The sequence below is a fragment of the Diplotaxodon limnothrissa genome, linkage group LG5, assembly GCF_057381915.1.
Source record: "Diplotaxodon limnothrissa isolate DT_005_m linkage group LG5, D_limnothrissa_male_GT1.1, whole genome shotgun sequence".
NCBI classification, from domain to species: Eukaryota; Metazoa; Chordata; class Actinopteri; order Cichliformes; family Cichlidae; genus Diplotaxodon; species Diplotaxodon limnothrissa.
Window position 1 is genome coordinate 13,744,914 of NC_140600.1, and position 16,683 is coordinate 13,761,596.

The following is a 16,683-nucleotide window of genomic DNA, read 5'->3' on the forward strand; positions in this document are numbered from 1 at the left end:
AAAGGAGTAGGCTGAAGTATTTACTTATTTGTCCCTACCCCCTCAAGTTTTACCTCTCATTCATTTAATTTTTTTTTGTCTTAAATTAAACAAACAACATATGAAACATATAAACATATGAAGTAAAACAAAACATAACATACATATCAAAAACAAGAAATTAGCAAGCCCCACCACAGTATAGTTTCTTTCATATGAAAAATACAGAATGTGTATATTTGCAGATACACAAGTTATGGAAAAACAACAAACCAAAACAAAACAAAAAAACAACCAAAAAAGAACCGCAACACCATTACCAGCAACATTACCGTCCTGGGTTAACCCCGTTTTCTTCATTCTTATACTTATTTAAAATTAGGTTTTTATATTTTACTTTAAACTGTTTTATGTTTTGACTGTCTTTTATTTCTTCTGTTAGACTGTTCCATAATTTAACTCCTGCAATTGAGATTGACATAGTTCTTAAAGTTGTTCTAGCACTTTGTATTTTTAAATTCCATTTCCCTCTTAAGTTATACCCACCTTCTCTTTCTATGAACAATTTACAGATTTCTTTGGGAAGCAATTTATTTCTGACTTTATACATTATTTGCGCTGTTTTAAGCTTCACCAAGTCTTGGAATTTAATAGCTTGCATTTTGACAAAGAGTGCATTTGTATGGTCCCTGTACCCTACATTATTTATTAATCTAATGGCCCTTTTCTGTATTATAGTTATTGTTTGTGTGTTACTTTTGTATGTGTTTCCCCAGACCTCTACACAGTAGCTCATATATGGCAGTAGTAAAGCACAGTATAAAATGTGCAGTGCTTTCTGATCCAACATATGCTTTGCTTTTCCCAGGACGGCAATGCCCCGTGCCAATTTCCCCCTGTCATTGTGAATTGGTATCTGTTTCCATATTTTGTACAGTGGTATAACTAATCTCATTTATTTTGGGGCTGTACCAGTTTGAAGATGAATCCGTTGTTGAGAAATGTTCTTTTAATACATTCTGATCATATTTTTGCAGAAAAAAATGTCACTTTCAAAAAATTCAGCCTTTTAGTATATGTCTCACTTTATTTTAGTTATTCATTTCCCCCGTTAATGTATACACAAACTGTAACACACAATATAACAAAATAGCACATGGAGTGCATACCATTACCAGTGATTTTTATTTCTAACACTCAAAACATTTTTAATAAACAAAAAATATACTTCTGCAACAGCAACATACATGCGTATGACCCTTTAAGATGTTATATTATATATATATATATATATATATATATATATATATATCTACACACACACTAAAACAATTACAATCTATAATAAAGGCACTCAAAATGTATTGCAAAGCGAATGCTGGGGAAATATTTCTATGATTCTATGAAGTGACGTCCATCATTTTGTTTGTCAGGTTAGAAATCTGGTTTTAAGCTTTGCCCTTGTGCTGAGCTGAAGTTGAATGTGTTCATACTAAACTCAGTCAACAAAAGGCGGCCGTTTGAGAGGCGTTTAAGGCCGTTCTGAAGTTGTTCCCTTTGAATTTTTGTGCCAATGTCCTCTTGAAGCAGGGACTCTTTTCTCTCCTTATCCTGAAGCATCTGCAGCATCTCCCTCTGCAGCTGGTTGGCAAACTGCTGCAGCATCTGATAGCGGATCACCAGGGGGATCTGGTCAGCAAGACGCTGACCAGCAATCTGTGAGCGGAGAAGACAGAAATAAGGACGTAAAAAGCTTTTGTTTGTTACTGTCTGTAATATGTCAGAATTTGAACATGGTTGTTATTTTGTATTAAATTATTAGCTGTGAACAAAATCATAGAACATCTCGATATTTTGTAACCAACTTAGTTGGTTACATTGTGTTCACATCTAAAGAAAAACAGAAAAAAAGTCATACCAGACTAAGACTTAATAAAGTTGAGTAATATTCTTAAAACAAAATAAAACAAAGACTAAAACCACCCTCCCAGCAGATAATAGGGATGCGCTAAAAAGCTAAATCCTTCATGTGCCGCCATCACAAAAATATAGTTGGTGTCTCTAATACTGTCAGACCTGAATTTGGACCTGGCTTTGAGAAGACATTAAAACATTTATTCTGTATTAATAAATTATTAGGCAAAAACAAACTAACATTGTTACTGTTACTGAGGCCAAACATCTCTAAGTAAAAGATTTGCTTCTGTACTGATGTCTATGGGCAGATAAACTGGATTTGTTTCTACTTTGTGGCCCATTTTTGTCCCATCAAGCTGAGTTTGTTGGGGCAGTGAGCAAATTCAGGCTCTAACCCAAATTTCCTGTTTGTTGCTTTATGTGACTGTGTCATAAATATAACAGGTGTTCATTTCATTTAACTGTATACATTCTAAATTTCCGCTTTAGTTTTAGTTTTCTTCTTTTCTTTTTGTTGTTGCTTATCTGTAGTCACTGTTTCAAAGAGTCTACTTTTTCTCTTATATTGAAAACTTCAGTGGGATGTATCTTTTGACATGGCAAGAGTTTATGTACTATATCATGTTTTTAAATGCAAACATAAAAAACAGAGTTTCAGTAACATTTACTTGGTAATAGGATTTAAGGTGTTTCAGCATCTCTTTCAGGGTGGCCCCACTGCTATTATTGTTCACCAGGGAATTTACAGCCTCCTTTTCGTCTTCCCTCTTCCTCTTTGCTAACATCTGGCTGTATGTTGTGTCCTGAGTGTAAACGATCATCTCCATCTGAAACTGCATCCTCAGTATGGCCTCTGCTTCAGCTTCCCGTTTAGTTCTGATGTCTTCAATCTTCAGCTAAATCACACAGAAGATGTCAGTACATATTTATCAGTGTTTATTAATAAATATACAACAAGCAGCAAAGGAGATGTTACCATTGCTGTTCTGATGAGGTTAGGAAAGCCAACCAGGCTGCTCTGTGCCAACTCAAAGAGCTCCTTCTTCACAAGCTCTAAAAAGAGAAAATTATATAAAAAATTAGAAAATGAAAGAATACCTGCAAAGTAACATGTTCTGTGATCACTTTCAATGATTGCGGTATCATAAAAAACATGCCTGACACATCTTTGAGTTTCTGGACAGCAGGCTCCTCCAGCTGTTTGATCTGCTCCTGGATCATGGCCTCAAACGTCTTGTAGTTGATAAACCCTGGGAGCTCTCTTCCACGGTACTTTCGTTCATATTGAGAAACCTCTCTCTGAATATTCCAGTTGACTATAATATGGTTGTAGTTGTGGTGGGAAAATAGTATTAATAATTAATAATTTCATCTTTTAACAGTAGGTATATTAGAGGTAACTAATTAACAAGTTTTAAATTCACTTACAATTTGTTCCAGAGGTCTCTATGGCTTCCCTCCATACTGCAAACTGACCTCTCAGTAAGGAAAAGATGCTGGACTTGTATCCACATTTTAATTCTTCACCTTTGGTGAGACTGATAGCATCCTGTGTGAATGCTGACACTCTCTAAGAAGGAACGGTTTCAAAGAACAGGAAATGTTGTTTCCAGAAGCTCATATTCATTTTTCTTACACTTTTGTTTAGGAGGTGCAAAACCTGCAGCTGGCAATTTTTTGTCTCCTAAAAAAACTGGTGAACTTACATCAATGAGGAAACCAAGTCTTTCAATTGCATCAGATGGGGGTCCATTGCTTAATTTGTCCAGGTTTGCCCGAGTTTGTTTAAGTTTCTTTTGTATCTGCTCATCAAGCCGTGGCAGAGATTTCTACAAATCACATGGACAAATCACATCAAAGCTGGAGTGGGTTAAAGCTCTCCCCAGTGACCTACAAAGGTAAAACAGTAATAAGTACTTACCTGAATATGATGCACCAGTTCAAGAGTGAGTTTTTCTGCCAGTTTAGGAACAGTGGCCTGACCCTCATCAAAGAGAGTCCTACAGCACAAACAAAAGGTTAGAGTATAAGCAACACAGCCTAACACACCACAAACACTTGTTTGCATAATTTCCAAAAAGAGCAAACTTACTGGAAATGGGCATGCTCTTCGAAGAAGGCTTCCTCATTTTTTAGTGCTTCAGAAAGTGAAACCTTCTCTGTGATCTCCTTCTGACCCCTGCATTTGACCACCATGTAGCCCTTCTTCAGCGGGATGACTTCATTATGGACAATTTTAACCACGTTCTCTTCTGTGCCTTTGTCCACCAGGTCAGGTTTGGTCAAGATACCTGACAGAGAGATATAGTGTTGGATTCCCCACCTTATGAGAAAAGCAGCTGGATAATGATGATGATAATAATCATTAATGAGCTCCAGTCAGAGCTTGGTGCCAGCCATTAAATATTGCTCACATTGTGACAAACTAATAAAAAGATTAAATGAGATTCAACAGTTTCCTCACCAGTGAAAACAGAACCAACATGATAAATGTATGCAGTAAGCATACATAGCAACTATATTTATTCAGTGGATAGAGAATCAATGACCCAAGAGAGACATTTGCTTATAAGCCAGGTGCCACTTTTTAAAATCAGTTCTAGTTACCCAAAGTCCTCTCTCCTTCAGGATCCACCTGCTGTGCCATCCTCAAAGCCTCTGTGGTTGCAATATCCACGTTGCATGGAACAACCACCAAGCTGATGGTTTCTTGTTTTCTGATGTTATTCTGGATCAGTCGTTTTATCTGAAAGTATTAGCTTGTAACGTAACAAATATTAAGCTACGAAATGGAAAAATATAGTTGCAAAAAGTTATACAAACTAATCGTGCCCAAATTAGGATTGTTCAAATCAAGTTGTGAATGAATGTAATACCCATAAAAGATCACAGCCATACTTTTCATTTTTTCACAAGAGAAATATATCATATGATTATATTATTGAGCTGTGGTTTGGATAGTGTTCTGTGGGCTGTACTGATAGCAATCATGCATATATTTATGATGGGGTCTTTCTTGCTTTTCTAAAAATCAAAAGTAAAACAGCAAACATGTGACAGGGATGAATTGAGCTGTATTTTAATCTGACTTGATGCATTCTACCACCAAATGCTACCTGTTCACCAATGTCCTCTGATTGTCCACTGACAGCCACTCTGGTGATGCCAGGCAGGTCGATGAGTGTCAGATCTGGGACATCAGGGGAAGCAATCTCCAGACTGATGAGGTCATTGCTGATCCCAGTCCCATTCCCCACCAGTTTATCTTGTGCTGAAAAGAGGATTTGGTTTGAGTCACACCTGAACAATAAGTTTAGCTGGCCTATCTTCTGCCTCCATCAATAACAGTGACATTTAAGAATACTTCACGCTGTACCTTCCCGAATCTTTTTCTCCACAAGTGAAGGCTTTTTTAGCTCTTCATTATAGTCACGGTAGCTTATCTTTCCATACCACGCCTCTCCTTTCTTCTTTCTTGTCATCTTCAGTTCTAGTGGACATCTTGTCACAATACCTGTGTTTTTTATGAGTGAATGGTGAGACAGAGAGGAAAAGATTTGAGTGAATACCCAGAGTATTTGATAAGATCATAAAAAAGCAGTCATTATACTATATTGCCAAACACATTTTCTTATGTGTCTGCAGGAATATCTAATTCTTAATCCATAGGGTTAAACATGATGTTGGCCCACCCTTTGCTGCTTCAACTCTTCTGGGAAGGCTTTCCACAAGGTTTAAGATTGGATTTACGGGGATTTTTGACCATTCTTCCTGAAGAGAACACGTCTCCACTACTCCAGAGTCCAGTGGTTTATACCCATGCATCTGACTCTTTACATTATGCTTGATGATGTGAGGTTTGCATGTAGCTGCTCAGCCAGCTAAACCCATTCCATGAAACTTTCACTTTCTGTTCTTGAGCTAATCTGAAGGCCATGTTTGGAGGTCTGTAGAAATTGAATCTCAAGCAAACTTTTCTTTCTTTGTTATTATGGGGTGTTGTGTGCAGACTAAGGTGAATAAGAGTGAACATGACAAAAATGTGGAACAAGTGAAGTGCTGTGAATACTTTGCAGATACACTGTAACTGGAAAATAAACAGAGGAAATTATTCAATAAACAAGATGAGAAAGAAAAGGAAACAAGGGAGGGCAAAGGAACCAAAATGAAACAAGACAGAGAGGGAAACAGTGAAGGTCCCAGAAACAGAAACTCAAATAGACCAAGACTCAAAGCAACAAGAATGAAAACAGAAACTAAGAAAACAGAAACAGAAACTGAAATTTATCCAGCCAGCCCGACATTTGTCTCGGCTTATCCAAATATATTCAAACGCACTTCTATAGAACCACGTCAGAGCCCATGCCAGGATAAGACCAGTGGTCAGGTAGTACTGTAAGGATTTGATTTGAACAAGTTGTTACAAGTTGAATTTGAACAGAGAAATAACGCCAATTAAACAAAGGTAAGGGATTTCAAATGTATATACACTACCGGTCAAAAGTTTTAGAACACCCCAATTTTTCCAGTTTTTATTGAAAATGATGCAGTTTAATGTCTCATTGCACCCTGAAATGAAAGCATCTTACAAATAAGCAACTTCAGTTAAAAAAAAAAGAAATAATGGAATCAATTTATAGACTAAAACGTATTCTAAACTTTTGACTCGCCACCTTTGGCAGATATAACAGCTAAACCAAAATCCTCTGATTCAGTTGTGCGCTGGGTGAGCCAGACCTCATCCTTTCAGTTTCTGAGTGCCTTTTGATGGTGAAGGTAACTCTAGTCACTGACGCCTTGACTTTCTTTGCAATTTCTCTGTGCATTTTTAACTGATGGCCTGTCTCTCTTCCATTATTAATTACCTTTTTTTGTAACAATAAACTCTCTGCAGTACAATACTGTTCAACTGATGCTCACGAGGGTATGTGTTAACGACTGCTGTCGTAATGTTGTTTCTCATATGCAAATTTAAGTGTGTAGGTGCCTTCTCGTCATTGGTGGATCCAGGGGACAGTTCCTGCGGATTGGCTAACTACCGGGAGACAACGTATTTGATGACACCGCCATGGACGGCGAGCCTTTCATCCTCGGCCCATCCTAACTGGCAGACTTTATGTTACCTGTCTAGTGATGTTTGTTTTACACAGGGGCATGTAGGGGTGGACTGCCCTTTTCTTTGATTACAGTTTTCTCATGTTTTTGTTAGTTGGGGAGGTAAGTTCCTGTCGTTTGGTTTAATTCTTTTGAGTAGGCAAGTTTGATATATCCTTGAGATAGGCTCCTTTTGTTTGTTGTTTTTTCGTTAGGTCCACCCCAAAGTTATAGTCCGCTCCTTTCCTTTGTTTTAAATCCACTCATTGTAAATAAATCACCATCAAACTGTACTAATTGTGTGATGTGCTGCTTGGGGTCAGACGGGGATGGATCACCCTTATGGTCTGGCCACCCCGAGACGGGCTATAACAGTATGGTACCACAGTGTGTTCCAACACTGCCCTTATGCAGACAGAGGGGATTGTAAGTAATCCAGAAAAGATGGAACACCTGTAGGAATTAGTAGCACCAGCTTTCAAGGCTTGATCGACTTCCATTGCTGCAGAACATCTTTAAATTGTTAACCCATTTTGTGTTCCCTGAAAAAGGCCTTTTTGTATATGTGGCACAATGATAAAGATAAAGACATGAAAATAGCCGCCCCCCATTTTATTTTATACTCAAAGACACTTTCTTTTGGTAAGGCCAATAAATATGTTGCACGGGAGATGAGTTGGCCCACCGTTTCGGCAGAGTAACATATAATTCTGAAATGTACTTTTTTTCTTTTTCATTTTTGGGAAACATTAACTTTTTTAACCTCTGGCCTTTCTAACCTTTGTGCCATTTCAAGCTATTCATCGGACTTGAACGACTTGTATTGCAAAAAATAACTGGAAAAATTAGGGTGTTCTAAAACATTTGACCAGTAGTGTATATTACAAGGGCGTAGATTTGGTTTTGGCATTGGTGGGGACGGATGATTCAGCCACCGAACCCTGCCCTGTTTCTTTTTTTTTCCTTTTCGTCTTTGCTTCTTGATTAAAAAAAAGGAGAAATATACTTATACATATGCTATTCTACATGCTTTTAAACCATTTAAAATTACAATTTATAGTTTTATATGTGAATTATATAATGTTAAGTTACTATTAAACAAATGACTGACTAAGTATTTTAGGCTTTAGTTTACTTCAGCCATATTTCATATAAATCAGATATCATACAAAAATAAAAATAGCTTAAAATACAGTCATGACAATAAAATAATATGACTTTAAGGACTTAACAACATTACTTCAGTTATAGTACACCAACATCTGTTATACATTAGCACTAAGGGAACACTGAATGACCTGGTGGTTTTTGTCCATAAAACTACTCATCTAAGATTACCACAAAGTAACAGATCTCTCAGCAAAATTATGCAACATTTTAGGCACTATTGCCCCGATCAAATCAGTGAGCTGGGATGTTTTACTCTAAACATGAACTACTGTTACAGCAACAGACATGGACTACTGGTGTCCCACACAATAACTTAATGTCCAGTATGTGAAGGAGCCAAACACAGGCCTGCTCCTCTCGTTAACTGAGATAAACTGCCGGCATATTGGTTTTACATCTATACGGTCCAGTCTCTCCTGGTGGACATGGCAACACGTTATTCATGGTTACATACAATTTTAGACTGATGTGGGCCAAAGCCTAAAACGATGTGCTGGGAGTTTGCTGTTCTCCCCGGTTCAGATATTTGAAGTTTGCACAGCTACATTCTCGCCTGAAATGTTTTTAAAAGTTTATTTTGCAACCCAGAAAGAGTAATAAGAGGGGCACTGAAATTCGGGATTGTCCGAGAAAAAACGGGAGGGTTGGCATGTATTGCCTTGCATAGCCTGTAACGTTATTATGATGGACAGATTTTATGAGTGAACTTGACTTTAAGTGACTTACAGGTTTCTTTGAAAAATACTTTCTTATATCCAGGTTATTTTTGCTGCCATCCTCCTCTCCCCCTCGCATAATGAATTAATTAAATACACCATTAAATAATTAATTAAATGTGGCAATAATTAATTAAAATTGGAATTAATTAATTAAATAAATAGTAATGACACATGTAATTAATTAATTATTGACACATTTAATTAATTATTTATGTATTTCACATTTTAATTAATTATTGACACATTTCATTAATTATTTAATGATATATTTATTTATTTCACTTTGGCAGTCCTGGCGCCTGGCTCTCATCTTGAATTAATTTTATCTGTCAGCCTCACCCATCAAACCCAGGGGGCGGGGTTAACGCTGATCGAGTCAAAACCATTGCTTTGGCCTGGTGGCCATTGTTTTTAGCACACAACAACCGGCATGTGGAAACTAACAGAACTGAACTTTGAAAAACCCTGTTTGTGTGTCACCAAATACAGTTTTAATATTTTTTTAGCCGAGAATGTAGTGGTTTAATCTTCATATGTCTGGTCGGTTTGTCAAGATACAGCCTCTTTGCAAAAGTGCTTCGATGCCCAGTCTCACGGCAAAGCCTGGGATAGACCCGCTCGCCTCGCAAGCTGTTATTACCACCGACAAAGCGCAGGCCCCGGTACACAGCTTTTTCATTGCAAAAGAACCGTCTGAATGGTTAACTGAAGTTAACTTAGATAAATTATAGTTAAGGAGTATCACAGATAATGACCATGTGAGCTGTGTGACTGTTGTGTGACACCACTACACTGAAATCAGTAGGCTATTACTGAAATGCACGTGCTATATCATAAACTATGATATAAATAGGGAGGTCCTACTAACATGTTTAGTTTTAAAGGACACTTTCCTGCCTTTAGTCTCATTCATGAGCAGTATTAGTTTTCTTCTAACATCCAGAAGTCTGCACGATGTGTTTCATAGTTTGTAACAAAACTTTGACAGTTAAACATAACATGACCGAAAAAGCACAAAAAAAAAAAGAAAAGAAAAAAGAAAAGAGAGAGAGAGAAAAAAAATCACACAAATTATATGTTAACCTCATTTATTTTTAGTTAAGTAAACTCTAAAAATTCTAACAGATAGCTGGTGCTTAGAATACAGTTGAATAACTATTAAAAAATAGATGATATAATATTTCTGTCCAGGTTGCAGACTTCATGATGAACATGCTGTTGCAAACTCTGCTTCTCTCGGTGGAAATGCGCCTTCTCTTTCCTCTTTGTATAAAACATTTTAAAAGTCAGTTTAATCTCAAAATTCACTGTTAAATCCAAAACACACCAGATAAAGAAAAGCGAATAGTTCAGTCTAACACATGTGCCAGTGAACCATTAAAGGTCTGTGAAACTATGCAGTTATGAAACGTAACTTTAACCTCAGCCAAACCGATTTGCTCAGTTGTAAATAAAACAGCGAAGTAAACGTGACCCGACAGACAGAACCTGAGTGAATGAAGTCCAGCGTTTAACCACTGAGAGCTAAAACTCAGGTGAGGTTTCAAAGCTGTGTGCCGGTGATTGGACATCAGCCGCTGATGAAGCTGTTCGCCTATAAAGTGCTCTGTAAGGAAACAAGCTCCAGCAGCTCTGCGCTCGGGAAAAATACTATATTTCCTTATCTTGTGCAGAAAAATGCGCTGACATTGCTTTATATCGAGTACCGGCTGCCCAGTTAAACTGTGACTATCACCAGGTAACGTAGGCGTGTTTCTTGAATTAGCAGCAGGTGTTAAACAGCTGACAGGTGAGGAGGAGGATGCATGCAGGTAAACTGAGGGTCTGTTGAGCTGATCGCTGGTTTCGTGAGAAAAATGTCAGCTCGTTCTTTATGTTACAGAAGCACAGAGACACAAGACCAGGCGGAAAGAGACGATCGTTCGGTGAAAATGAGAATCTGTGAATGCAACATGTGGAACACGGAGAGTGGAATATGTAAACAAACCGGTTAACGTAACCCCCTGGGTGCACTCTGCATGCTGACTGTTAGCAGAGCTAGTGAAATCTCTGAAAACATCTGAGCACTTTTGCAAACATGTTCTATGTTGACAACCTGACCAGACATGTGAAGATTACGGTGCGACATTCGCGGCTAAAACACTGTTAAAAGTGTAGTTGGTGACAGAAAAACGGGGTATTTTAAAACTACAGCACCACCATTGCTGCCTGTGATTTGAAATACATTCTGGGATACCTGGCTGCCCCAAGTCTACACAAGCAATCGATTATCTAGGATCGACCTGTTTTCACTTACTTTGCACGGCAACCAATGAAATGTTAGAGAAGCTGCATGGGCAGCGTTAACCCCGCCCCCTGGGTTTGATGGGTGAGGCTGACAGATAAAATTAATTCAAGATGAGAGCCAGGCGCCAAAATGAAATAAATAAATATATCATTAAATAATTAATGAAATGTGTCAATAATTAATTAAAATGTGAAATACATAAATAATTAAATATATCATTAAATAATTAATTAAATGTGTCAATAATTAATAAAAATGTGAAATACATAAATAATTATTTAAATGTGTCAATAATTAATTAATTACATGTGTCATACCTATTTATTTAATTAATTAATTCCAATTTTAATTCATTATTGACACATTTAATTAATTATTTAATGGTGTATTTAATTAATTCATTATGGCAGTCCTATGTTCCACAGGACTCCAGCAGAGAACGTAATTTAACTCTTTCTGCACCGCTGGGTGAATGAGACATTGACAGATCTTTTTTTTTTCTATCGGTTTTGTTTTTCTTTACTCAAAGAGATCAAATTATTGGTGGGGACAATTCAATAACCGCTGGATATTGGTGGGGACGTGTCCCTTCCGTCCATGCCAAATCTACGCCCTTGGTATATTATTTAAGTAAGGTATGAAAGGATTACTTATATACTGGACTGTCACGAGTCTAATGAACAGTGAGTTTGCTGAGCTGGAAATAAGTGTCTTCTTACCAACTCCTCTCGGCAGTGCCACCCCGGACAGCGCCTCCAACACAGAGCTCTTCCCCGAGCTTTGGTCCCCTATCACGGCGATAGCAGGCAGCGCCAGGTCCTTCTCTACACCAAGAGAGCGGAGTTTATCAATGAGGTCAATGCAGGGACGGACCTTTTCCTCATACTGCTGGTTCAAAGAGTTCATGGTAGCTAATGTTTGTCTCCTGAAAAATGATTTTGTAGAAAAGGTAAAAATGACAGTGTGAACTGTAACCTGCTCTATCAAAATTGTTGGTTTAACCCGGAAAAGGGTTTGCTATAAGTTTCGTTTCTTGGCATCTGTTGTCGCATTGTTTATTCAAACATACAGAGAGGAGGCAGCTTCTTCTTAAAGTGATACTTTCTTTAACTCGCGGTTAATTGACTGTGCAGTGTGCACTATAGAGTCCATCCATCCATCCTCTTCCGCTTATCCTTTTCAGGTTTTTGCATAAGGGGGTTTGGAGCCTATCCTAGCGGCATTACAATTCTTCACTTAAATTATTTTTTCCTAAATCAGCAATTAAGTGAGTTCGGTTAGGTTTCATTTCTTTCATTTCTCCTGTTACTTTAACCTACTTCTTGCAAGATCACGGGAGATAGCCTTAAGCTGGGCAAAACGCAAAGTTCCTGTTGCTAAACCACAGTGATTTGGGTCATCCAGCATCCTGTCCACGGAAGAGGAAAAATACTTATTCTTAAGTCTTATCCTGAGCATGTTTTTCTCTCGATGTATGTGTGTGTGTAAATCTATGAGAGAAGTACCGTGAAGCTCATGATTTCTAACTTCAGTAAATGCTTTGCTGATGAGTTTGATACCTTAATCAGTTTCAGAGGTATTTACTTTGGCACAATGTTCCGTTTCTGAATTATAGTCCTCTGGAGAGGGAAACAAGGAAGCCCATGCCCATGGTGTTGAAACTATAACTGATGTCAGCAGACATGATGCTCAGCTTGAGGGGTCAAAATGGGAAATCACAAAACATATCCAGCTTTTGTATTATTTATAACAGATCAATGAAATGGTAATTGATAATTGACTGACAAAGGCTACTATTTAAAGTTAAATGGCTGTGGTGATTTTCAAATAAATACTTGAACTGCCTCAAATCAATACATCACTCATTGGTTGTACTTTCTAAAGCTGAAAAGGGACAACATCTTTGGTTTTTGCAGCAGCTGTGTGGGAAATGTGATTTGGAACATCAGGAAACTGCATATCACAGTGTCCACACGAAGCAGGACTAATGTGCACGCATGATATGTACGTGTTTTGTTTTTTTGTTTTTTTCACACTTGATTTAAACACACAGTGGACATTTCATCTCCATCCACCCTCTTCTGCTTATCGTTATCAGGGTCGCGCGGAGGAGGGGGGGGGCGTTGACCAGCCTGATGCAGGGCAAACACCACTTCAGATTTGACAAAGACAAAACATTTCAGTGCAGAGATGTGCTTCTTAGTAGAGAAAAAATACAGATAATTTCTTGCCCCTACTGTCATCACATAAGGATGGCAAATAAACAAACCTAAAAACCCACAATTTTTTAGGATCAGTATCTGGTACTACGTGAATACACACTCTCAGGAGTTTAGCTCAAACTAACATATAATAATAGCTGCTAAATTTCCCCGAACCACAGTTTTGCAGGTATACGGCACTGATATTTTCTTTTGAGCTTCTCATATAGTAGGCACATAAACAGTCTAATCAATGCAAAGTGATGGTTTCACAGAATCCAAAATCCAAGTTAACCTTTTTTGAAAGACCAAGGTCCTGATAATATTGTATTTTAAATTTGTGTAAAACCACAAGGGGGAGCTAAAGTGCGCAAGTGTTTGAATAGTCAAAAAGTTTCCAGTATCTAACAAGTGCATGAGAGATGAAAGCAGATACAATAATATAAATAGAATCTCAGTGATTTACTTAATTTTGTTTGGAGTTGGAACAGATAAACATTATATCTCAGCCAAAAGAAAATAGAGCAGTTTAGTATGAGCTGATCAGTTTATTTATTCATTTTAATTCTTCAAAAAAATAAATAAAGAAGTCAGATTGTTCAATTAAGTAATATTACAGATACAATTAAGATGGACTGGTAAATTAAGACAAAAAAAGACTCTTTATTTAAACTTTAGATAATGTGTAGTTTAAACATCCATCCATCCATTTGCTTCCGCTTATCCTTTTCAGGATCGCGGGGGGCGCTGGAGCCTATCCCAGCTGGGCGAGATAGGGCGCGAGGCGGGGTACACCCTGGACAGGTCGGCAGTCTGTCGCAGGGCCAACACACAGGGACAGACAACCATTCGCACACTAGTGGCAATTTGGATTATCCAATTAACCTATCCCCACAAGCTGCATGTCTTTGGACGGTGGGAGGAAGCCGGAGTACCCGGAGGGAACCCACACAAACACGGGGAGAACATGCAAACTCCACACAGAAAGACCTGATGGTGGAATTGAACTCAGGACCTTCTTGCTGTGCGGCAACAGTGCTAACCACCGTGCCACCGTGGTTAGCACTAGCATTTTGTTGAAACAGTTTCAACAAAATGTGATTCAGTTTAAGTACCTGCAAGGAAATAATCTAAGCATAAACCTATATATTATAACCTATATATAGCACCTATGAGCTCTTATAGGTCTATTATTAGGTCTATTTCCTGTTTAAGCAAAGAACAGATATGTAACATTTTGGATTGATGGCCTCAGATTTATTATCTTAATGAATGTGAATGAAAAGACTCCATGTTATAGTACATATAATACATCTTCCCATCACCGCTAACTGCAAAGCCTCCACATCTAAACCTTGAAGCGACTGCAGAGCAGCCCTCTTGGTGCAAGTGTCAGAATCCTCCATCAGCAACAACTCCAACTTTTCCTTGTCCTGAAGCATCTGCAGTATCTCACTCTGCAGTAGGATTGCTGGATGACTCTTGCAGCATAAATCACCAGTGGGGTTCCATCAGCCATCAACCTGGCCACCAGCAATCTGAAGCAGGAAGCAGAAAAAAACAGTTGTTAATCATTTAAAAAAAATACACTCTTTGTAAATGTACACTCACTGATTTTATTCATATTATTTTTTCACTAAATTTAAAGTCATAACAGAGACGTCAAGACACTCCCAAGCCAGCCCAAAAACATAATCTCTCCAGTGTGTACTTGTGTGTCCCCTCATGCCCAAAGCACCTCATCTATGTGGTGTCCAAAACGGACCCAAATATGCTTGAACCAATTCAACAGGCTATTTTGATGTGTAGGAGTTGCAACTCTGCTCTGAGTCCCTTCCAAATGACGAGGCTCCTCACCCTATTACTATAAGACGTAAATCAATGACAGATATTGATCGATAGCCTTGTTCAGCTTTCTTTTCACCACAGTAGACTGGTCAAAGGTGGCAAAAGAACACCTCTGACCAGGTGTTCAGTACATATACAAGTATTAAAAATACTTGAGCAAAAGCTGAAGTACTGGTTCAAGTGAAAAAGTACAGGTTCAAAAATGTACTCAAAGTAAGTAAAAAGCAGCTCTTTGTTTCTACTAGTGATTTTTGTGCAAAGTTACCTTGTAGATGGGAAACAAAATTTTAGTCTAAATTTTCATTCTAATATAGGTATTCAGCTTGAATTAGGTAAGCAAAACATGAGCAAAGAAAAAGAAGGATAAAAAAAAAAGCTCTGTTTTCTGTTGCCTACATTGTAGAAGGTTGACTTTTCCTCTAAACAGGAAAATGAGTCCAGAAAGGGTTAAAATTGAATTGAGCATGTGTGGGAACCCTAAAATTGTCTGTAATGGCTGAGTGTAGGGAAAAGAATCACAACTCACAAAAACTTTCTATTGAGAACTCCAGTAGATTTTTGATAGGCTGTGATCGGCTGATCTGGGCTACTGCTGCTCTGTGTAGATGTACACAGCTGAATTAAAAAAGATGTAAGCAGATGTTTCATGAGTCGTCCTAGCCTATTTCCATCCTCTACACACTGACTGCTTATGCTGTAGTTAAATGGTGGGATTCAGTGATTGAATGTAAGCATCATCAGTTTAACTTCAAATTCATCTCTGCTACACTTAATGTAACCAAACCATGAAACCACAACCACTCTGCACCAGGCCAAAAGACTGTAAATCTATCACAGTACAGGACACTTGTTTGTCATGCACCAAACTGCTGATTATTTTCAAGCAGTCTTTAAATAACACAGCTAGTCTGCCTTAGTTTGTTTTTCAACATGCTTCACAATTAAAAAAAAAGTAACGTGTACAGATCTAATATCCAATTTAAAACATGAGGAATCACAGTGGTTTGAAAAAGTGTTTTTCCCCTTCCTGAGTTTCTATTTTCGTGTATATTGGTCACACTTACAGTGGGGCAAACAATTATTTAGTCGGCCGCAAATTGTGCAAGTTCTCCCACTTAAAAAGATGAAAGAGGCCTGTAATTTTCATCACAGGTATACCTCAACTATGAGAGACAAAATGAGCAAAGAAACAAATCCAGAGAATCACATTGTCTGATTTTTAAAGAATTTATTTGCAAATTATGGTGTAAATAAGTAACAAAAGTTCATCTCAATACTTTTGTTGGCAATGACAGAGGTCAAACGTTTTCTCTAAGTCTTCACAAGGTTTTCACACACTGTTGCTGGTATTTTGGCCCATTCCTCCATGCAGATCTCCTCTAGAGCAACAATGTTTTGGGGCTGTTGCTGGGCAGATTTATCTATGGGAAAACTTGAGTTTTTACCAAAAACTTCTATTTTGGTTGAC

At 37.9% G+C, this 16,683-nt stretch overlaps 1 protein-coding gene across 1 annotated transcript; it reads right to left on the reverse strand.

Moving 5' to 3' along the window:
* Positions 1 to 1,413: 1,413 nt before the first annotated feature.
* Positions 1,414 to 12,075, reverse strand: LOC146631753 (interferon-induced GTP-binding protein Mx-like). The gene is made up of 12 exons (XM_085353898.1): positions 11,886 to 12,075; positions 5,273 to 5,410; positions 5,013 to 5,167; positions 4,504 to 4,642; positions 3,989 to 4,187; positions 3,818 to 3,896; positions 3,603 to 3,725; positions 3,325 to 3,466; positions 3,054 to 3,212; positions 2,873 to 2,949; positions 2,565 to 2,792; positions 1,414 to 1,695 (listed from the first exon to the last, which is right to left on the reverse strand). The coding sequence occupies exons 1-12, from the start codon at positions 12,070 to 12,072 to the stop codon at positions 1,414 to 1,416; spliced, it is 1,908 nt and encodes a 635-aa protein (XP_085210024.1). The 5' UTR covers positions 12,073 to 12,075.
* Between the last annotated feature and the right edge of the window lie 4,608 nt (positions 12,076 to 16,683).